We start from the raw sequence: 19,988 nt of genomic DNA, 5'->3' as shown, positions 1-19,988 counted from the left end.
TGTGTGTTTGTGTGTGTGTGTGTGTGTGTGTGTGTGTGTGCGCGTGTAAACAGAGCAGCAGCTCTTCAATATGCTGCTCTGCCTTTAATGGATTTTAAATGTGGCGAGGAGGAAGGCAGGGGGATTACCTGAGCGAGTACAAGGGCTGTTTTTAACTTGTTAGAGGGTAGAGGACCCATATTGAGGCCAACACACACACACACACACACACACACACACACACACACACACACACACACACACACACACACACACACACACACACACACACACACACACACACACACACACACACACACTCCTTACACAAACACACACGCTGTCCTAGTTTCGAAACCCCTCTTCTGTGCCAGAGCATCCATCTCATCTGCGGGTCACCCTGTTGCCTCCAAGGACAAACAGACCATTAGCTAAATGAGCCTGGGGTCCCACGCACCTGTCTGCTACACACACATAATTACACACATGCACAAACACATGCATGGACACACACACAAGAACAAATCAAGCCAGATGTAGACGAATAATTTTCAAAACAGAGAGACAGAGTAAAGGGAAATAGCAGACGATGATAAACTAAAGACATGATTACGCACATTCACACACACATACACACAGAGACGTAGCAACACAAGACAGGCAGCTGATAAACCTGAAAAAAGACACAGCACAAAACAAAAACACACAGGAGTTCTTAGCAACAGTAGTCGGGGAAGAGCAGACAGCAGCAGGACGTGCTCAAAAACAACAGGAAGACAGTCGACCTCTTTCTCTGATAAACACGAGAAGGGACAGAAGCAGCGTACACACCCACCCACCCACACACACACACACACACACACACACACACACACACACACACACACACACACACACACACACACACACACACACACACACACACACACACACACACACACAATGCAGAAGACATGTGAATTTAGTCATTTGGTCAAAGTGTCAAGCAAGTCCCAAGTCCTTTTCTTCTTAAGGCAAATCAAGTTGAGTTATAGCCAATTCAAAACTCAGATCCAGTCTCAATTCTCCACTTCGTTCCCATCTTCAATATCAAGCATTTTCAAAAACAAAATTGAAGCCATGATTATGTTTTTCCAAACCAATGGTACATTTCCATATGTTTGACTTGGCTTGCCTTGTTTTCATTTTCCACTACGGGATAGTAACAGGTACTGGTAGTATTTCTTAGTATGCACTGAGGCAAGACTAAAAACTGACTATCAAACAACGCAGAAAACAGATTAAGACTATTGCATTATGGGACATCCTGTTCAAACCAGGTGTCAATCTTTAATCACTCAATGCTAGATTAGTCCATCCCTCACTTCTTCTTAGATACGAGAAAGCCAGAGCGTTTATAGATTTAAAGCAGGTGTGAATTACTGAAATGAACCTCTTGGTTCTCTTTTTCCACATGTTTTGATATATTCTTGATATTCTTGATATATCACTAGAGGAAATGAAAGAACTGACACTTTGACATATCAAAATTGATGATTCATCCCCTTTCTAACAAACTATTACCACTATCAGAGCTGTCTATTTCATAAAACAGGGTATATGCAGGAATCCTGAAGTCACATGTAATCCCTTTTTTAAGACCCTTTCCATACATTTTAAGACCTCATCGTCACTTTGAGTTTTAACCGGTTACCTTGGCGACACACTTCACCTCACATTGACTATATACAGTATTGATTGTCCTTCCTCCTTATCTTCCAACCATTAGCGGTATTTTTGGATCTTTAAGTATTTTTGGAACTTTAAGTATTTTTGGAATTTACAGTATTTTTGGAACTTTAAGTATTTTTGGAACTTTAAGTATATTTGGAACTTTAAGTAAATTTGGAACTTTTAAGTATTTTTGGAAGTTACGGTATTTTTGGAACTTTAAGTATTTTTATTTTATTTTAACCGGTTACCTTGGCGACACACTTCACCTCACATTGACTATATACCGTATTGATTGTCCTTNCAGACTGTAGAATACAACCTCTTTGGACAATCTATATACTTATTGGAAACAAGCTACAAAATGTAATGCCTTCGAAAATGTCGTTTAATACTTTTTAATAGCCTTAATTTTCGCTAAATTGATTTTTACTTGTTAAGACCCCGCGGACACCCTGTAAAAAAAGATATGAAGTTGGTCATTTTCTGAAAGTAAATGGCATTGTGACCCCTCTATACACGAATGAACCCAATGTGATCATTATATCAGATATCAAACCTCTATCATCACACATGTGGAAGCTATGTCGTTAAAAATCCCACTGGGAAAATGTTCAGGCTGCGACCTACTTTCAAAGATGTGTTACACTCACTTTCTAATAACATCTTGTCACTCACAGCTCCACTTTTCACCCTGAAATTACATTTGAAAGTTGTGTTTGTAGAAGAAAGGCCATTATTTGTAGTCTTATGAGCAGCTCTCGTGTGAGTAAGGTTCATATTACCGCCTTGCTCCGCATTTAAAAATAAACAAAAGCACTCGGGTATCAATTTTTCATCTTTCAACACAAGTCCAGAGAGGGAGAGTTATTCCTGGATCCAGTGATTCTGAGAATAGTTATTGCTCTCAGGGGTGCAAACAATAAAAAGGAGAGGAGTCTCACGTAATCGCATGTCCCCTTTTTATCTGATTTATCTCCGGTCCCCGTTGGTGGGAACTGAAGTGGCCCCAGGGGGTTGCCTGTTTGGCAGATAATCAAGTGGACCCGAGAGAGAAGAGCAAATGCAAAATGTAGGACACGGGAGCAAGGTTCCTTCCCATGTTTATGTCCGTCTATCCTGCTCACATCCTGCCCCCGCTGGGACTCAATGTTCCTCCTACGGCATTCTGGGTCTTTGAGTTTATCTGATTGCAAGATTAGAGGTCAGTGTACCAGAGCTCAGGCTGTTTAGACAACCTCAGAGAACACTACATTCCCACAAAGGCTATTTTAAGATGCTCTTTTGATAAATAAACACGAGGAAATAGATGCTTTGTTTTAGGCCTTCGCAATTAATCGTATTTTAATCGCAATTACGATTTTGGCTGGCAACGATTATGAAAACAACATAATCGATATAAAACGATTATTTTTTTTTTATTTTTTATTTTTTTATTTTATTTTTTTTTATTGTATTGGTTTTTCAGTTGAATTATACTTAAAGTTCAGGATAATCAACTTTTCAAAACATACTGTTCACATTTTCTTTCAATAAATTGATGTTTTCAAAGTAAATAGATAATCGTTTTTAATAATCGTGATATCAATTATTGACCCAAATAATCGAGATTATGATTTTTGCCATTATCGAGCAGCCCTACTTTGTTGTGTGCAAAATACATGTGGTAGAGGATAAGTAGGATTATCATAGACTGTGTGAATACATTTCATAACATGCTTTTTTTTGTCATATTACTTGGTTAAAACCACAATATATTTTCACATAAGCATGAATAATTTTACATTTTCATATAATTTGCCTTCGCTCTTTACAAAATAAGTGTGACTAACCTGTGGGGTTTGTTGACAGCATCTACAATAGTTTTTCTTGCCATGTCAGACAACTATTTTAGTGATAAGTGAACTTTTATGGTGCCAAAACCTTTCAAAAAACCCAGCTTTTTGTATTTTCGATATTTTAAACAATGTATTTTTTTCTGTTTTACCTGATGAGTATTTGTTCTATGGATTATAAGGTGTCCTTGGGTGTCTAATGTTTTTATTATTACTATTATTATTATTATTAGATATGACACTGGATTGATAAGAAATGTTTTTATTTATTCATTTATTTAACAGCACATCAATGAACATTTCTGTAAATGTGCCAGAGTTAGCCAAGAGGCTATTTTTCATCTGTAGTCCCTGATTGTTAAATACCAACAAAAGTGTCTGTTGTGTTAGTTATAATCCCCTGTTGCTCTTTAGCAGCACGCCTGCCTTCTGAAATATGTAAAAAGAATATTAACTGCTGATTATTTTTCTATCAGCACGTCGCAGGTTGATGCATACCATCGATCCGAACGCTGCAGAACGAACCTGTGGAGCCCTGGCCAAACTACAATTTAATTTAAATTGGCTGCTTTCCATGAGGCGATTCATCACATCTAGCGGAGTGTTCAAAACACTGCGGCTGCAGCGAGGCAATATCAGCAGTTTACGTTATGAAACCCTAATCCTACCTGTCTTGAAGACCTCGTAGCGAACGGAGAATCCCGCTCCGTGCGTCTCGTAGTCGGAGACGAACTTGATGAGCAGCTGGCTGCCGCTGGAGATGATCGGAGACGGAGCGATCTTCCCGCAAAACTTTCCCAACATGGGGGAAAGCTCGTCCCCGCCGTTGTAGACCTCCACAAAGTCATACCTGAAGGAGAGAAGAGGAGATATAAGTTAAGAGTGCTGCAATAAAACATAGACACAGGCCACACGACTCTTAAACACCTGAACTTTTGAAAGAACATCCATAACATTCATCTGTTTGCAACTACTTATCTGATATATCTTATTCCAATTACTTGTATATAGACTCTCCTTGCACAATTGTATCCGTGTTATTGTTGGAGGAGCCTGGGACCTAAGATTTTATTTCATTCACCTCATAATTATCTTTTTTTTGCAAACATTAGTGAGCCCCAGTGGATCATTTGGCCCCAGTGTTTGTTCCTCATGTGTGTTTTTGCTTGAATGCACCCAGCTGTGAAGCACATGCATGAGTAATTAGTGTGTCTAATTTATCTGCTCAAAATCTGTGCTATTTATATTTATAGAGACATTCCACTGACTTTACACCAGAAAGTTGATTTACTGCAAATGTTTAACAGGAAAGTCGGTGCTACAAACTGGAGGCATGGAGAGCCTATTAAAAGATACTATTAAGATGCATTGTGGGAAGTTTAATAATCCCTGAACTTCATGCAAGCACTTTGACTTGACTGCTAGCGAAGCTTAAAAAAGACACACCCAAACTGTGAATCCACCACTGAAGTTATCAGATGTGTTTTTCTCGACATGTTTTGGACAGTGACTTCCTCTTTTCGACTAATTTGAGGCGTGGGCAATGTTTTGTCTTCTCGCTCTGATAGTCGATGCACCCGAAATAATGAGAGCCGAGCATTTCACATTTAAGCAAATTGTTTAAATACAGCAGCTGCACTTTGTAGGTGCATCAATAATAATGATGGTAATTACAAAACCCGTCATTCCTGTATCATCACCGTTGACTGGACATCTCTCATGACGCAGCATTTAACGGTGAAGAGAGATGGTCAGATGCAGCAGCTGTATGGTGAATTATTTAATGTATGATGGGGGAACGGCAACATCTGCTCATCTAGCTTCCTCTGCTTGGTAAAAAGATCAATATTTATAGTCACAGATGTAGGGTAGCGTGGTGTAAGGTCCATTTAATCTCAAACATCAAGATCAGAGTGTAAGAAACAGGCGAGTGTAACTGTGTTTGTCTTCAAAACGCATGCACATTCAGAGAGAATTCATATTTTTGTACACAAATGAGCGCATATTTCTCAATTAATCCACTGGCTTTCATCTTATAAGCATCGTGTTATTCCCCTTGTGCAGTATATGATTTTACATTCTGTTATTCGATGCTATTTTACATCAATATTGTTGACTTATTTCTGCTTTTACCTGCAAATTGTGACCCTTCTCTTGCACTATTTCTTATTATGTCTTGGGGTTATTGTGTGTTGCATTTCCAAAGCTATGCTGTAGCTATTGAAAATATGACAATAAAGCTAGAGATGTCCCGATCCGATCACGTGATCGGGGATCGGAGCCGATCACGTGATTTTCAAAAGATCGGAATCGGGACGAAAAAAATCGGGGATTTTTTTTTTTTTTTTTTTTTTTTATAAATACTTTTTTTATTTTTTTATTCAATATTACAAAACAAAAATGACCATGTTCAAGTATTAAAGTCATCCTGAGGCCTTAGTTTTGGTTTCAAATTACAGAACATCATGTATGTGTTGCTTCTTTGGGGCTTGTTTTCATAGACCTGGTTGCTTATTTCTCTCAAATCTGGCAACAGAGTGGGCGCAGTGTCTAATTGTAGCAGTAAGTTAACGAGTACTGATAAGCTTTATTTTGTTTTGATCCAATGCTGCACAACTGAACTGATCCAATGCTGCTGTGAAAGAAAGAAGCTATATCCATGTTGGATAGAATATCCAATTTAAATTAAAAAAAAATAACCTTAAGGGACAACTTGAATGCTTTTTTTTTTTTTTTTTTCTCTTAATGCATTGCATAAAGATCGGTATCGGCAAATTGTCAAAATCAAATGATCGGAATCGGATCGGGAGCAAAAAGAGGTGATCGGGACATCCCTAAATAAAGCCTTTGAATCTTTGAGTCTTGAATGAAGCATTGACCTTTTGCTCCAATAACAAAGCTCTGTCTCAACAATAAGTGGGGAAATAAGAAAAGAATCCCAGATATCTGAAAGCAGCTGCTCTTTCCAGGAGTGAGAAAAGGAGAGTTAGAGAGAGATAACGAGGCAGCGTTAACAGAAATATGAAGATGGCAGTATTGAGCGCAGAGAAGCTGTGAGGATCCCACATCTCAAGTGTGTGTGCTCACTATTCTGTATCAAAGTGCATGGTGTTTGCCACTTATGTGCATGCATACTTGATGAATTTGTGTTCACATACGTCTGAGTGCATTTCTAAGTGTGCAACCGACTTGAGAGTGTGTGTTTATGTCTTCATAAGTATTGTATGTGTGTTTCTTGGTAAACATCTCCAGCTCTCTGCTGCTCAACTGATTGAATCAAAGACTGTCAAGGACTCACATGCTGAGATTTAAGGAGAATCCGTGACTAACTGGAGGTTATACAGACTGTTCCTAGAAACATGACCGGCCTTAGCAAACAGCTGAGTTGCAGATCGTCTCTTAAGACTTCATATTAATCAATGGTTTCCAAACGTTTGACCTTGCAACACCTACTTGTGCACAGTTTACATACAGTATATATATGAGCTGTGAAGCAGATCAACCAAAGAGTGATGTTCCTTTGATATGTTAACTTTTGATGAGATTCAATCTTTATTCTTAGCCTTGAAAACACAGTTGAACTATAAATAAGAAACACAATGGACCTTGAGATTAGAACGTTTTGTCAATCAATTCATACATTTGGTCATTCATATCTTTGTATCTTTTTAACAACCTTCAGATTTGTCTTGCAAAACATGTGGAAACTTGGCTTCTAGATTGCGCTAAAAGGAAAATATGATAAATATAACTAAAAACAACTTATAAAACGGTGGCTGAAACATTTAAAGGTGCATCTCATTGTTTGCTTAGTTAGCACTGTTAATGTCCATTCAACGAGTTATTTGTTTACCCTTCACTTGACAGAGTTTGTTCAGGACTTTGTGTACCAGGTCACACATATGAGACATGTTTGATATCGCTAGGAAGGACCAGATCACACTGAACATTGAACAGATACTCTGTGCTGACCATCAGACCTGACTGACACACAGATTGACCCTCAGAGTAGAAGATTTTACTGTATGTGGAACATCCAACATCGTCACATCTAAAACTATCTTAAAGGGGCCCTATCATGCTGTGTTACATAGGTCTTTTGTGCATGTAAATGATCTGTAAAGGCTAAAATCCCTGTGTAGTTACTCTCCCACAAAATCAGCTTAACATTAAAGTCTTTAAATGGCTGGTTTTCGGTGTTGAGTCGGCATATATAAAAAGTTCTAACCCTCATTTTGCACACACATTCATCTTTTATTATTGCCATACTGCCTCAGAATCACTCAGAAAATCCATACCAGCTTTGGGGTGTCTGTGTTTAAACTGACCTTTAACCTCTCTGACAAGAAACCAGAAGGTTTTTTTCTAAGCTAGCAGGGTAGAGTATAAACATATTCCTCCAGTGCGGCGTCTTGCTGATCAGCAGTAAAAGCTCTCAGGTAGGAATGTGAGGAATGCATGTCTAATGAGAACCTTCCCTCCAAAAAACAGACCAAAAAAAAGAGGGCTCCTGACACAGCCAGACAAACAACCGTGCCGAGTTAAACACTTTTCCTACAGCTGAACAAGAGAAGAAGAAAACACCTGTAATGTTCTGACACGGTGAGAAACGTTCTCAGCGTGTCTCAGACTGCAGGAATTCAGCTGTCGACTGAAGATTTTCCTCACGTCTCGCAGCATTAGCGAGCAGACAGAGAAGCTTGTTCGGTGCCAGTTTTTCAAAGAGCCTGTTCATGAGTTTGACGTGGGAAATGTGTTTTTCTCCCCGGAATCTGTCAAAGACATCTTGATTTACTGGTGTCTACCTTTTGTAAATGATGGACACATGGATAACAGGTTGACAGCAGACAGGAAATCTCAAGAACAAATATCTCTCTGACTATTTACATTTTGTAAATTGATGATTCTTAATTTCTTCTTCTTGAGCAGATCGAAAAGTGTCACAACACAATTTTGTCTGGAAGAATTAGTTAGATTTAGAGGTTTTGTGTCCCTTGAAAAACAGAGTTTCAATATCAACCTGATTAAATAAAGAGTGCCATGCGTAACACATTAGTTATTCACCTGCTTCATATGATTCAAACAGCCCATTAAATGGCCATTATCATCCTCATAGATATGGGTTAGAAGGAGCCTGCTACACCTACTTATTTGAACCAAAACCATGATATGTTTCCTTAATTTAACCACATAGTTTTGGCATCTTAAAGGTCCCATGTCATGCTTTGCGGTTATTAACCATCCACTTATGTGTTATGAAGATTTTTCTGCATGTAACCGGTCTGCAGAGTCACAAACCCTCAAAGTACACCCTGTAGCGAGTAAAACTCTAACCTATGCTGCCCCAAAACGCCTCGTTGGAGATTTCTCATTTTCCATTGTTTACTTCCTGGGTTCTGTGACGTGTGAACACTCAAATCAACAACAGATGACCGGATTGGCCCAAATGGACCAATCAGCGGAGCACCTCCCACACCAGGATCCCTTGGCTAACTAACAGGGAGTCCCATTGACTTGCATCGAGCTCCCTGGTTGGTAATAGACGAGTTGGGATGGTGGAGAAATGCTCTCTGCAGACCCATTCTCTCAGCGTTACAAACCTTTTTCTTTCTCAATATCAAGCCACACTTATTGTTTTTACTTTGGCTGTGAGTGTTTGTGTGTGCTCAGGATGAGTTTCACTTGTTCTCGCTGTATCGCCGACCCGGAAACCTGTCCGCTCCTCGCAGCAGCGAGCCTCGCAAAGTCCCGGCCAATCAGAGCACACTGGGCTCACAGGGAGGGGGGGGGCAGGAGCTCCAACAAGCCGTTTAGGACAGAGAGTGAATACACATACTATACAGAGATGCTGTTTGAGAAACCAATGTGATTTTGGAAAATTGAACAATTTAAATCTATTCTAGTAGACCTCAACAATGGAAATATGATCAGTAGAAATCATGGGACCTTTAACATAACATAAGTGTTAGTGAAACCTTATAAAATTGTAATTCTTTTGGCCCCGTCTGGCCTACGTTGTTCCATCTGGAGCATTATAGTGATAGTGGAAACAACTTATATTGGTAATGGATGATTGTTGGCCGTTTTTGACTCAAGAAGACCACAAAGACATCCCTAGGTGTTACAAATAACATAGTAAGCAAAATTACTTTCTCTAGAAACCAGCAAGAGAGACCTGGATTTACTCAAAAAACCCTGGTCGATACAGCCGGATCTCACTCAAGCAAACAGGAGAAGTTGCAAACACACAATGATTATAACTGCATCAATCAATAACAATTCAGAGCCGAAGCCGTCAAATATTTAGGAACATCACATTCTCCTTCCCTTTGAGTGTCTAAACATCCTGGTATAAACTGCAATATAGCTGCCACAGCTATATTATCCAAACAACAGAAACAAAATATGAACAATTGAAAAACGCTGGTTACATTCCCCCATGTGGACGTGCAGTGTTTACACAGCGCTGACAGCTCAGGGCATCAACAACGTTCTGATGTGTAAATCTAGATATTTGAGCTGCAGGTGTAAAAATCTTTTTTTCCTATCTTCATCTCACACTTCTCTTCTCCGTGTGTTCGCAGAAAGCTTTACATTGCCCGGTGAGAAATTGACTTAAATGCTCATTTGTAAAGACTTTTATTCATATCGTCAAAACCCTCCCTCCCCGCCATGTCTTACACAGGCTCATAAAATCAGAGCCATAGGGAAAGAGAGAGGAGTGTGTGTGTGTGTGTGTGTGTGTGTGTGTGCGTGCGTGCGTGCGTGTGTGTGTGTGTGTGTGCGTGTGTGTGCATGCAGATGGCTACACTCACTCACTCAGTCACTCCAGCCACTCCTCAGGCAGGCAGTGTTTACAGAGACGTTTAATGAAGTGGCTCTGTCTCCTCACACTCTAGTTAAGGAAAGCCTCTCAGGCTCCATCCCCTCATTAACCACACCAGCTTCACTGTGTCCTCCAAAATGCAGCTGTCCGTAGCAAATGCCTTGCTCAAGGGCAAAAACAATGTGGCGGCCCCCCGACAGCAGATGTTTATTTTAACATTTCTGCTATTAACTGTGTGACGCACACAGAGCGGAGAGCGCAAGTGGAGGAAATGTCAAACTTAATAACTAACCGGTAGCTTGAAGGGCAAGGAGAAGGTCAAGAGATGTGTGAAATAATTGCTGTATCTTGAAGTGTTGTTGCAACTGGAAGGGAAACATGTGCATTTAGAAACTTTATACCACTAAGGGGTACAAAAAAAAACGCCAAATCATGAAATGTATCTCATGCATTTCTTGAAACAAGCGTGTTTTTACTGAGGAAAGTCTCCTTGAACATAAGATCTAATCATGTTCTTAAACCAAGGGTGCAAATTCCACCGGAGATGGAGGGGATATTTGGAGCTTAGTTTCAATTACAGTTTTATCCCCTCACTAGAATATCTCCAAAGAGCACCAATATACTGTCAACTCACGCAAGAACTAGCTAACCAATCAGAGCAGACTGGGCTCTGGTTTCAGACAGAGGGTGAAAAGAGGTGATGTAGTCCAGGCAGTAAGAGAAGAATAAAGAGCTTTTTGAACATTAAAGGAGAGGCAAAGAATACATATGTATCCTTTATCAAATATATGAATTGATATAGTGTATGTTCAATATCCACAAAGAAAGCTTCAGTTCCATTACAACTAGAAATGTGTTGATGAATACTGTGTGATGCAAAAAAACTCCAGAACATGTGAGTAAGTGGACCAATTGTTTTCTTAATAGCAGTTAAATACGGTAGTTTTCAGTTTCCCAAACGTCCGAAACCAGAAACTACTACTAACCCTTAAAGAAATAATAAAAGTAAGCATAAAAGCTGTTTCTTTATTGGCTTATTAGAAGCAGAACAGTTACTGCAAAGCAAACTGACCGAAGCAGCGACCAGTTGGCACGGACACTGTTACCAAATTTAACATAAATGGGGATGTGGAAGATCGACTCTTTAAATAAATCATATCCAGACGGAGAAGGGGAATTTTCACACAGTCCTGCATTCCTTCCCGAACTACTGAGCCATAGTCAAAGCACCCCCGCCCTGCTCCGCTCACACACACTCCGGCTCGTTAACATGCTCGCGGTGTGTGTTGTGTTGCGTTCCTCACACACATCTGGAAGGTATCACAGGAGCATTTAAGGAGGCAAAAGTTTTACATTCACCTCCTGCAAAGCAAAGTTTGAGTTGGGCATGACTCAGTGTTTCTGCAGAGTCACACCTTTCCCCCTCTGTCGTTCATTTATTCCACGTCTCTTTCCCTTTTCATCTGGATCTGTCTGTACAAACAAGGTCTGCTCTCCAACTTCCTCTCCAGACTTTAAAGGTTCTTCCAAAAACTTTAATTCCTCCGTAAACCATGTTGCCAGGAGGTAAGTATTCAGTCTTTTTCACATGCCAGCTTTCCCCTCTCTACAGGCCTCATGTACTTCCACTTGTTGTTGTTTCCTCTTTAACTTAGAATAGATTTAAGGTGTTAACTTGTTGCACTTGTTGATGACAGCAAGGGCAACGTTGCCAGAGATTGCATGTGGGTGGACTTCAGATAACGCTCTTTTTTATTGATTCTGAGAGTCTGACGTAGAAACCTGAAGCTACCGTTTGTAGAATAAATATCTTAAGTTCTGTCTTACGTTATAAAATGTATTCAGTGTAAGGTCACGTTGTCTTACCTTACGGAAAAAGGGAACTGCACCAAAAGAAAAGAATCAAAAAACATGTCAATAGCAGTTTCAGTTTGATGTTATCTTGTTACTTCCTGTTTCCTGTTATTAGTTATTTAAGATGCTAACTGATAAAAGCGTTTACACCAAAAAGCAGCACACAGTTTTCACACTTGTGAAGTGAATGATGAAGCGTTTAACACTTGTTACGAAGACAGAAATAATGTGCTTTTTCAATATTTCTTAAGATCTTAATATCCCCGAAGCAGCTTTATTAATCATATCCAGGTACTGCCAAGCTTAATATGAATCAAAGAGCATGGGAACGAACATTAACATCATCAAAGATTCTTGATTTGGATCACTTACAATCAGACAGGGACTTTTGAAGTGCAGTAAATCAATCCATGTGTGCTTCAAAACTACTGGGTAGACATCTTGAACGTTAAAGGACAGGATCATTTGGGTCAACACCAGTATATGAACGTTTAAAAGCTATGAACTTATCCATATTTTGAATTCAAAACAATACCCTTGTTCAGAAAAATGCTGTGCTTGGATGTGTCCTCTATGAATAGTAAATGGACTGCATTTATATAGCTCTTCATCAAGGCTTTACAACTCCTCAAACTGCTTTACAAGTCATTATTCAGTCATCCACACCGAGGCAGGGGCGGCCATGCAAGGTGTTACCTGCCCAAGGAAGCTAGCAAATCACACACACTCACACACCATTGGCCATGCCATCGAGAGCAACGTGGGGTTAGGTATCTTGCCCAAGGATCTACAGAAATGCTGTTTGGGATTGAACCCACAACTTTCTGATTAAAAAACAATTGTACTATTTCACAGCCACAGTCGTCTTAGAAAGAAGTAGACACACCCTCACCTTTTTTTATCACACAGGAAGACATTAAGCTGAATTAAATTAATTCCCTTTTACCATAACTACTACATGTCTAACCCCATCCTTTACTAAAATACCTCAAATCTGTACCCTTAAAATGAACGGTTTACCTTGTTCAGGACCAGCTATTTGTCTCCAACAGGGAGGTAAGTCCCCACATTATCAGTGTGCAACCAGATGTATGTCCCCACAATGTGAGGAATACAAGGCCACACACAAACACTCCCAGGAAAGCTGTAGGCTACGATGTTGGGATTTTGTAAAACATGAGCGGTTTCTGTGTTTTAGTGTTCAGTCGAACCAGTCGTTCTGAGCTCAGCTTGAAGGCTGCAGATGGCACATGTGTGTGTGTGTTTGCTTGTGTGTGTGTGTGTGTGTGTGTGTGTGTGTGTGTGTGTGTGTGTGTGTGTGTGTGTGTGTGTGTGTTGCATCCGAGTGTGTGAGCAGAGAACACACTACGCTACCACCTGCCAGCTATTACACACACATCCATCCATCAGTCCATCCCTCCCGGTTTCTCACCTCCCCCGTGTCAACCAAAAAATCTACATCATCTCCTGCTCGCTGTCTTACTCACACTGGATTACACAGATCATTTTCCGAGTCAGTTTCCTGCTCACACACATACATATGTGTACTACTCCCTCATAAAGAAACCATTTTGTACTTCTCTCCTTCACTCACAGTGTTAAGATCCTCTGGATGCTACTGGGTTATATTCATTTTCTATTTTATGCAATTGAACTGCCTTTTTAAAGTTGTATAGGATATATTTGTGGGATTGAGCTTGAACACAAGGACATGAAGGGGTCAGATATTGTGGTTGAAGGTGACATTTACTAGGAAGTTTAATATACAGTAGATAAGCAAAAAACGTTCCTCTTTTTGATTACAGGTACAAACAAATACAAGGAGCTTCTTTGCACAAATAAATGCAACTGTAAAGGCTTGAAAAACTGTCCAGAGGCTTATTTACACAATGATTGTGAAAAGGCTATTCCTGCTGCGCTTGTGCAACTTGGTTTCCTTGGAGTTTAGTTTATTTAAGGATTGTTTGTGTTCCCAGTTACATTGTAATGGCTCTGCAGATTATTGTAAGAGTCTGGTTTTTCTTCTTTGAGGGGGGGAAATGTGATGAAAGTTGGATTTTGACACAGGTTTAGTTTCCTGTGTGTTATTAAGTTTGGAAACAAATCAGTTTGCAAAAGATTTAGGAACAGATTGTAGATTGTTTTAGTGTTGATGATCTAAAATGTCCTGTGCCTCAACTCACTGCTGCAATATGTAACAAAGACAACCATCCTTCTGTATATTTAACAGCTGTGAGTGTGTACAAAAATATAAATAAAGTTTAGTCATGTTTTAGCTGCAACAAGAAACAAAAGGTTGCATTGCAAAGGACAAAAACAAATAGTTTGTCTGTAAACACTTTAGTCATTTGTTCTGTATCAACATTTTGTGACTGTTTACATGAATTTACAAACTGTTCTGATTATGTTCATTAAAAATCAATTCAACTGAAAATGATTGCCTTGGCACCATTACATTTCCATTTGACTTTTTTTTGCAAATTGGTGAGATATAAATGTAATTTCAGGGTTGTCACTCCCACAGAGACGGGCAAGAAGTCAGATTTTCTGTCCTGAATTTTGCACTCCCAATGGGCCTTCCTATAAACCAGTTATTGGGCTACCTATATTCAACCCATAAACCAAATATTAACCCGTAAAAAAGAGCCCTTTAAAAATATAGATGTGTACAGATAGAAGTCCTCACTTTGAACAACAAAATAATGGTCCCCACAACGATATAAAAACAAGAACAAACACACACCCATTTGTGTTTGCAGAAAGTAGATGCCATTTTCTCAAATACATAAAAAACACATTTATACTCAGAATTTATAATGTCTACTCGTGCCACCAATCCACCCACACACATTTAATTTCATGGCCATGACTGTCAAAAGCAACACAAACAAACACATCCAAACCTAATTTGGTAAACCCAACAGGACACTTCCAAAAAATGTTTTCAAGCAAGTGAGATTATACACAAACAGATCCACAGAAACTCCTTCCAGTTCCCCAAAGAAATTAATTGGGCCAATCAGCCAAAGTATGAATGTCCTCATCCTTCACCTCCGCCGCTTAGACACAAAGCCACGGCTGCACAATCCTGCTGGGAAATTAAAATGGAGACGAGGAGGAGGTGACATTTGTTCTCATTTAGGCAAGCCTTAATCTGACAGAGGAGAGAAGGAGAACACCGTTTGTAGGGAGTTTGAAGGATGAAATGCGATTTGGTTGAATTTCAATGGGGTTTATTATTGGAAAAGTTGAAAAGAACGAAAGTCAAAGTCATTTTTGAGAAGTGGGGACCTTTCCCTGACGTTCAAAGTGTTGCAACTTTGTGTGTTTTATGTGAAATAAGGGGATCTTACTGCTGTCTGCTCATACCAACACGGACTAAACACATAAACATATGACTGTGACTCATGCAAACAAACACAAAACGATACCATACCCTTAAATAACCTCCACTCCTGAACTGTTATCATATCATCACATAAATCTTCATCGTAACTACTATGTGTTATGTTGTTTTGAATCCATTACTTCTATCTTATTTATCTGCTATATACACATGTCACTTTTATTTTTGTCACGTTATTTGGCCAGTGAAATAAGAAAACAATCGAATAATTTATAGTGTGAAGTTTCTTTTTGAATGTTTTGCTTTGATCACATGGTAAGACCGCTACAGGAAGACAACTCTTCTTCGTTGGTTTATCTAACTGCTTGTGAAAAACGTAAGCATCAGCTGTCAAACAGCAAACTTTGCATGGCACACATCCGGCAAACCCTCTAAATAAATGGTATTAATGTGTGTTTATTGTTTGCTTTTTGAGGTTAATTCTCCAAGTCGAATAAAGGTTTCAAGTCTGCATTAATACAACAATATGAAAAATGTAATCTGTTAAATATAATGTGACTTCTTGAGCCACTTATTTTCATGTTATTTGACCTGCAGTGACACATTCAACAGTTTCAAGTTTTTATATTAAGTTATGCTATCATCACATGTTGAAGTAGCTGCAAACAGGAAGTGTTAAGACAGCTCTTCTTTGTTGGTTTATTCAAAGCAAGCACATTTTATTTATATAGCACATTTCAACACCAGTTAATTGAAAGTGCTTTACAAAAAAAATAAAAGCATTGAGATATAGTGCAGTCAAACCGCAATGATTGCACTTCAAACAAATAGCAAACTACAATCTGGTAAATCTGCATTAATGCAACGAAAGAAAGAAAGAAAGAAAACTAAAGCTTGTGCTGTGGATACGTATTTAAAAACAAACAATAGCTGCTTCGTTTGACTATTATAAAATGTGTTACTACCTCCAGAGTCTGTCTCAGTAACTCAAGACTCAAACAAAAACAGAAGGGCGTATCTGAGTCTGAGTTCAGAGAAACTTCTCCGTGCGTACCTGGGAGATTTGGGAGGGAAAAAGGCCCTTTGTCGAGCGACACTCAATCCTCACCTCTGTGAAGTGAGTTAGGGGCAAAGCAATAAACACTGTGTCACTTCCACTGCACTTTGACATGTGTTAGACCCTCGACAAGTTCATCAGCTTTCACCGAGAGGCCGGTCTGACTATGCATTCACTTCTCCTGTTCCCCAGAAAAACATGTGACATTAATTAACTAGCTGCATTCAGACGCACATACAGAAAGCCCAGCAGGGATTGTTTGGTTTTTGGCAGCGCGAGGCTGTAGCTGACAGACAGACAGCGAGGCACACAGAAACAGATAAAGAGGAAACAGTTGGACGTTGTGAAATTGCCTTCATTTCAGAGAATGATGTTATTAAGCAGAATTGCCTGCTGGCGTTGGGACTTAACGAGTTGCAGTCGAGAAATAAACCGAGTTAAAAGACCATAAGCACATTTGCTAAATTAGCTTTTCAGTCACGAAAAACACAACAACACCAAAATGACTCTTCTGTTCGTCGCGGATCAACGCTCCAGGCTAACACTTTAAAACGAGTGATACAACGAAGCACACCTAGATATTGCAATGCTTTTGTAACATTTGTCAGTGTCACATTAGAGTTAAATATTAATATTACCTCAAAATATCATTATTTTTGGGATGTTTTTCATTAAATGATAGTCTCCCAGTGAAAGACTGTAGCTAAATACTGAGCACAATCAACAACTTTCTATTTCTAATGCCTTAAACTAATATTGCATTGCATTATAGTCATGCGCACGTTATGTAATGAAGACATCATAAATATTACAGTTTGTACGTGTGAGTGGTTTATACTAAGTTATAAATCACATATACTGTTTTGGAGGTCCTTATAGTTTACATTTTCTTGATTTTATAGATATATATTGTACTTTTTCTGCATTTATCTGACAGCTGTGTCTAGTAGTAACTTTACTATAGATTTTAGTTTGAAAAACACAATACATTTTAAGTTATAATGCATTTTCTAAACTACCAAACCTCATAACATTTTAATAATAATAATAATAATAATACATTACATTTATAAAGCGCTTTTCCTGGTGCTCAAAGCGCTTACAAGCAAGTAAAAGAAAAAAACAACAAAAGTAGAAAGTGCTAAGCTAGGAGGAATAAGGGCAAGGGGTTAGTAGATTAGGAGTTGAAGGCAAGAGCGACCCTAACCCATTTTAGACACAAAAACTCACTAAAACATAGAATGCAATAATGCGAGCATTGTCATAAAATACATTTAGTTTCAAAGTGTTTTTAACTGTTAATTTAGGACTTAAATGCATACATTTCATTTGTAATTAGGGCTGAACGATCAATCGATTTTAAATCGAAATCACGATTTTAAATGATGCAATTATCAAATCGCAAATCCCTGCAATTTATTTTAGTTAACAAAAAAATAAAAAGTGTTTTGTTCTTCTTGTGTGTCAGTCATCCCCACCAATCAGAAGTGCTGCTCCACATGTACCAGCCATTGTTAACCAATCAGAAGAGGCCCATGATAGTAGGTGATTGACAGATTGATCCAATCACCTGCCAAGTATTTTTGAAAGTGCCTGCCCTTTCCAAATGGCTTCCAATGGAGCTTTCCTAGATGGTTTGGTGAAACAAAGCGTCTGAGTCAGGTTAGTAATGCTCCATCACATGTTTCTATTACAGGGTGAATCTTAAACTGAAGCTTGACTTTAAAGCAACCCAACGGAAGTTTCCTGTAAGTTTAGTGCTTTCACTCGTAGCTGCGGGGGTGCTAGAGACGGGAGCACGTTGATACGACCCTCCTAGCCGGAGATCAGGCCGCACTTTACAATAAACTTCCGTTGGGTCGCTTAAAAACAAATATCGCAAATCGAATCGCAATATCTGTCAGAAAAATCACAATTAGATTATTTCCCCAAATCGTGCAGCCCTATTTTTGTAATTGAGTATTATATGAATGTGTGTTTAAGTAAATGATCTAAACACCATCACTACTGCTACCAGTGGTGGTTAAAAGTCAAATGTAACTAATTTTAGTGTGAAATATACTCAAATGTCTCCATATGATACCAGAACAGAGGATGTTTCCTGTGTTTCCTTCAGTCAGCAGTCTGAGTCAAAATGAAAAATGTATTTCTTCAGATTTCAATTCATGTTTTATTTCAGTAGTTCATGCATATCTGTAAGTGCCTCCCACACGTTTTTAATCTGTTTATCGTCTGCGCACAAGATGTGTGTTTCTTCTACATACATGTCTCGATGGGAGGTCAGCCTGGGGCTTTTCGACCCAGACAGATACAACACATTCCTCTACAAGCTGTGGAAGTAAAAGGCTTTATTGTCCATGCTGCTAATCAACAGCTATTTTGGCTCCAATGGGGGGTGAGTTCCCCGTCGCGCATATCTAAAAAGACAAAGCCTCATCCTCCAGGAGACGGTCAAAACACAGATTGGCCTCCTGACCCAGCTCTGATCCTTCGGTTCCCGGCGCTGACCTGTCCTGAGCGAGACATTGATATTTCACGGTTCTTTAAAGTTCACAAGGAGCAAGATTTTGCAAAAGTAATGAATGAAGTCACAGTGTTTTATATTTGGGGGATTACTAGAATTCGTAATGGTGTCTTGGGACTTTTAGGACTCTCCAAAACATGTAGGTCAGGTAATTCTTTATTTCCCAGAGAAAAGAAGTAGGTCAAGGCTTGTATAGAAATCACTAGAGTCTGTCTGTCTGTCTTTCTGTGTGCCTGTGTGTCTGTCTGTCTGTCTGTCTGTCTGTCTGTCTGTCTGTCTGTCTGTCTGTCTGTCTCTCCCTCAATTTGTCTGTCTCTCTCTCTCTGTCTGTCTGTCTGTCTCTCTCTGTGTGTCTGTCTGTCTCTCTGTCTGTCTGTCTGTCTGTCTGTCTGTCTGTCTGTCTGTCTGTCTGTCTGTCTGTCTGTCTGTTTGTCTGTGTGCCGTCATATAATATGTTTTACAATGTTATTACTGGCTGCAACTACTTTTTTTTATACAACTCAATACTTTGCCAACAACTGTAAAATAACACTATGCAATATATACTTTTACTAGTACTACTATACTAAACTGTTATCTGGCCGCTACTTCATTTATTTCTATAAGTCCCATTTATTCTTTATAATCCTGCTCCTAATCTTTTTCTACCTTAAATGAACCTTACACGATTTTGTTTATTTTATAAAAGTGTGCTTGTTGAATACCGTTTTATTTTAGTTTTTTTCTTTATCTATACTTTACCCGTATTGCCTTAACAATGTACATTTTCCCCTCTGTCCATCCATCCATCCATCTATCTATCTATCTATCTATCTATCTATCTATCTATCTATCTATCTATCTATCTATCTATCTAT

General features: G+C 39.0%; 1 protein-coding gene across 1 annotated transcript in view; it reads right to left on the bottom strand.

The window, feature by feature from the left end:
• Positions 1-19,988, bottom strand: part of LOC104943015 (neuropilin-1a-like) — a 29,207-nt gene that overhangs the window by 4,557 nt on the left and 4,662 nt on the right. The window contains exon 3 of the mRNA XM_010768335.1: positions 4,193-4,374. Within this exon, the coding sequence (XP_010766637.1) occupies positions 4,193-4,374 (182 nt within the window). The remainder of the gene's footprint in view (positions 1-4,192; positions 4,375-19,988) is intronic.

Source organism: Notothenia coriiceps, unplaced genomic scaffold (genome assembly GCF_000735185.1).
Source record: "Notothenia coriiceps isolate Sejong01 unplaced genomic scaffold, NC01 NC01_scaffold00005561, whole genome shotgun sequence".
Lineage (NCBI taxonomy): Eukaryota > Metazoa > Chordata > Actinopteri > Perciformes > Nototheniidae > Notothenia > Notothenia coriiceps.
Note: the sequence above shows the minus strand (reverse complement) of the source record. Positions and strands in the feature narration are given on the sequence as shown.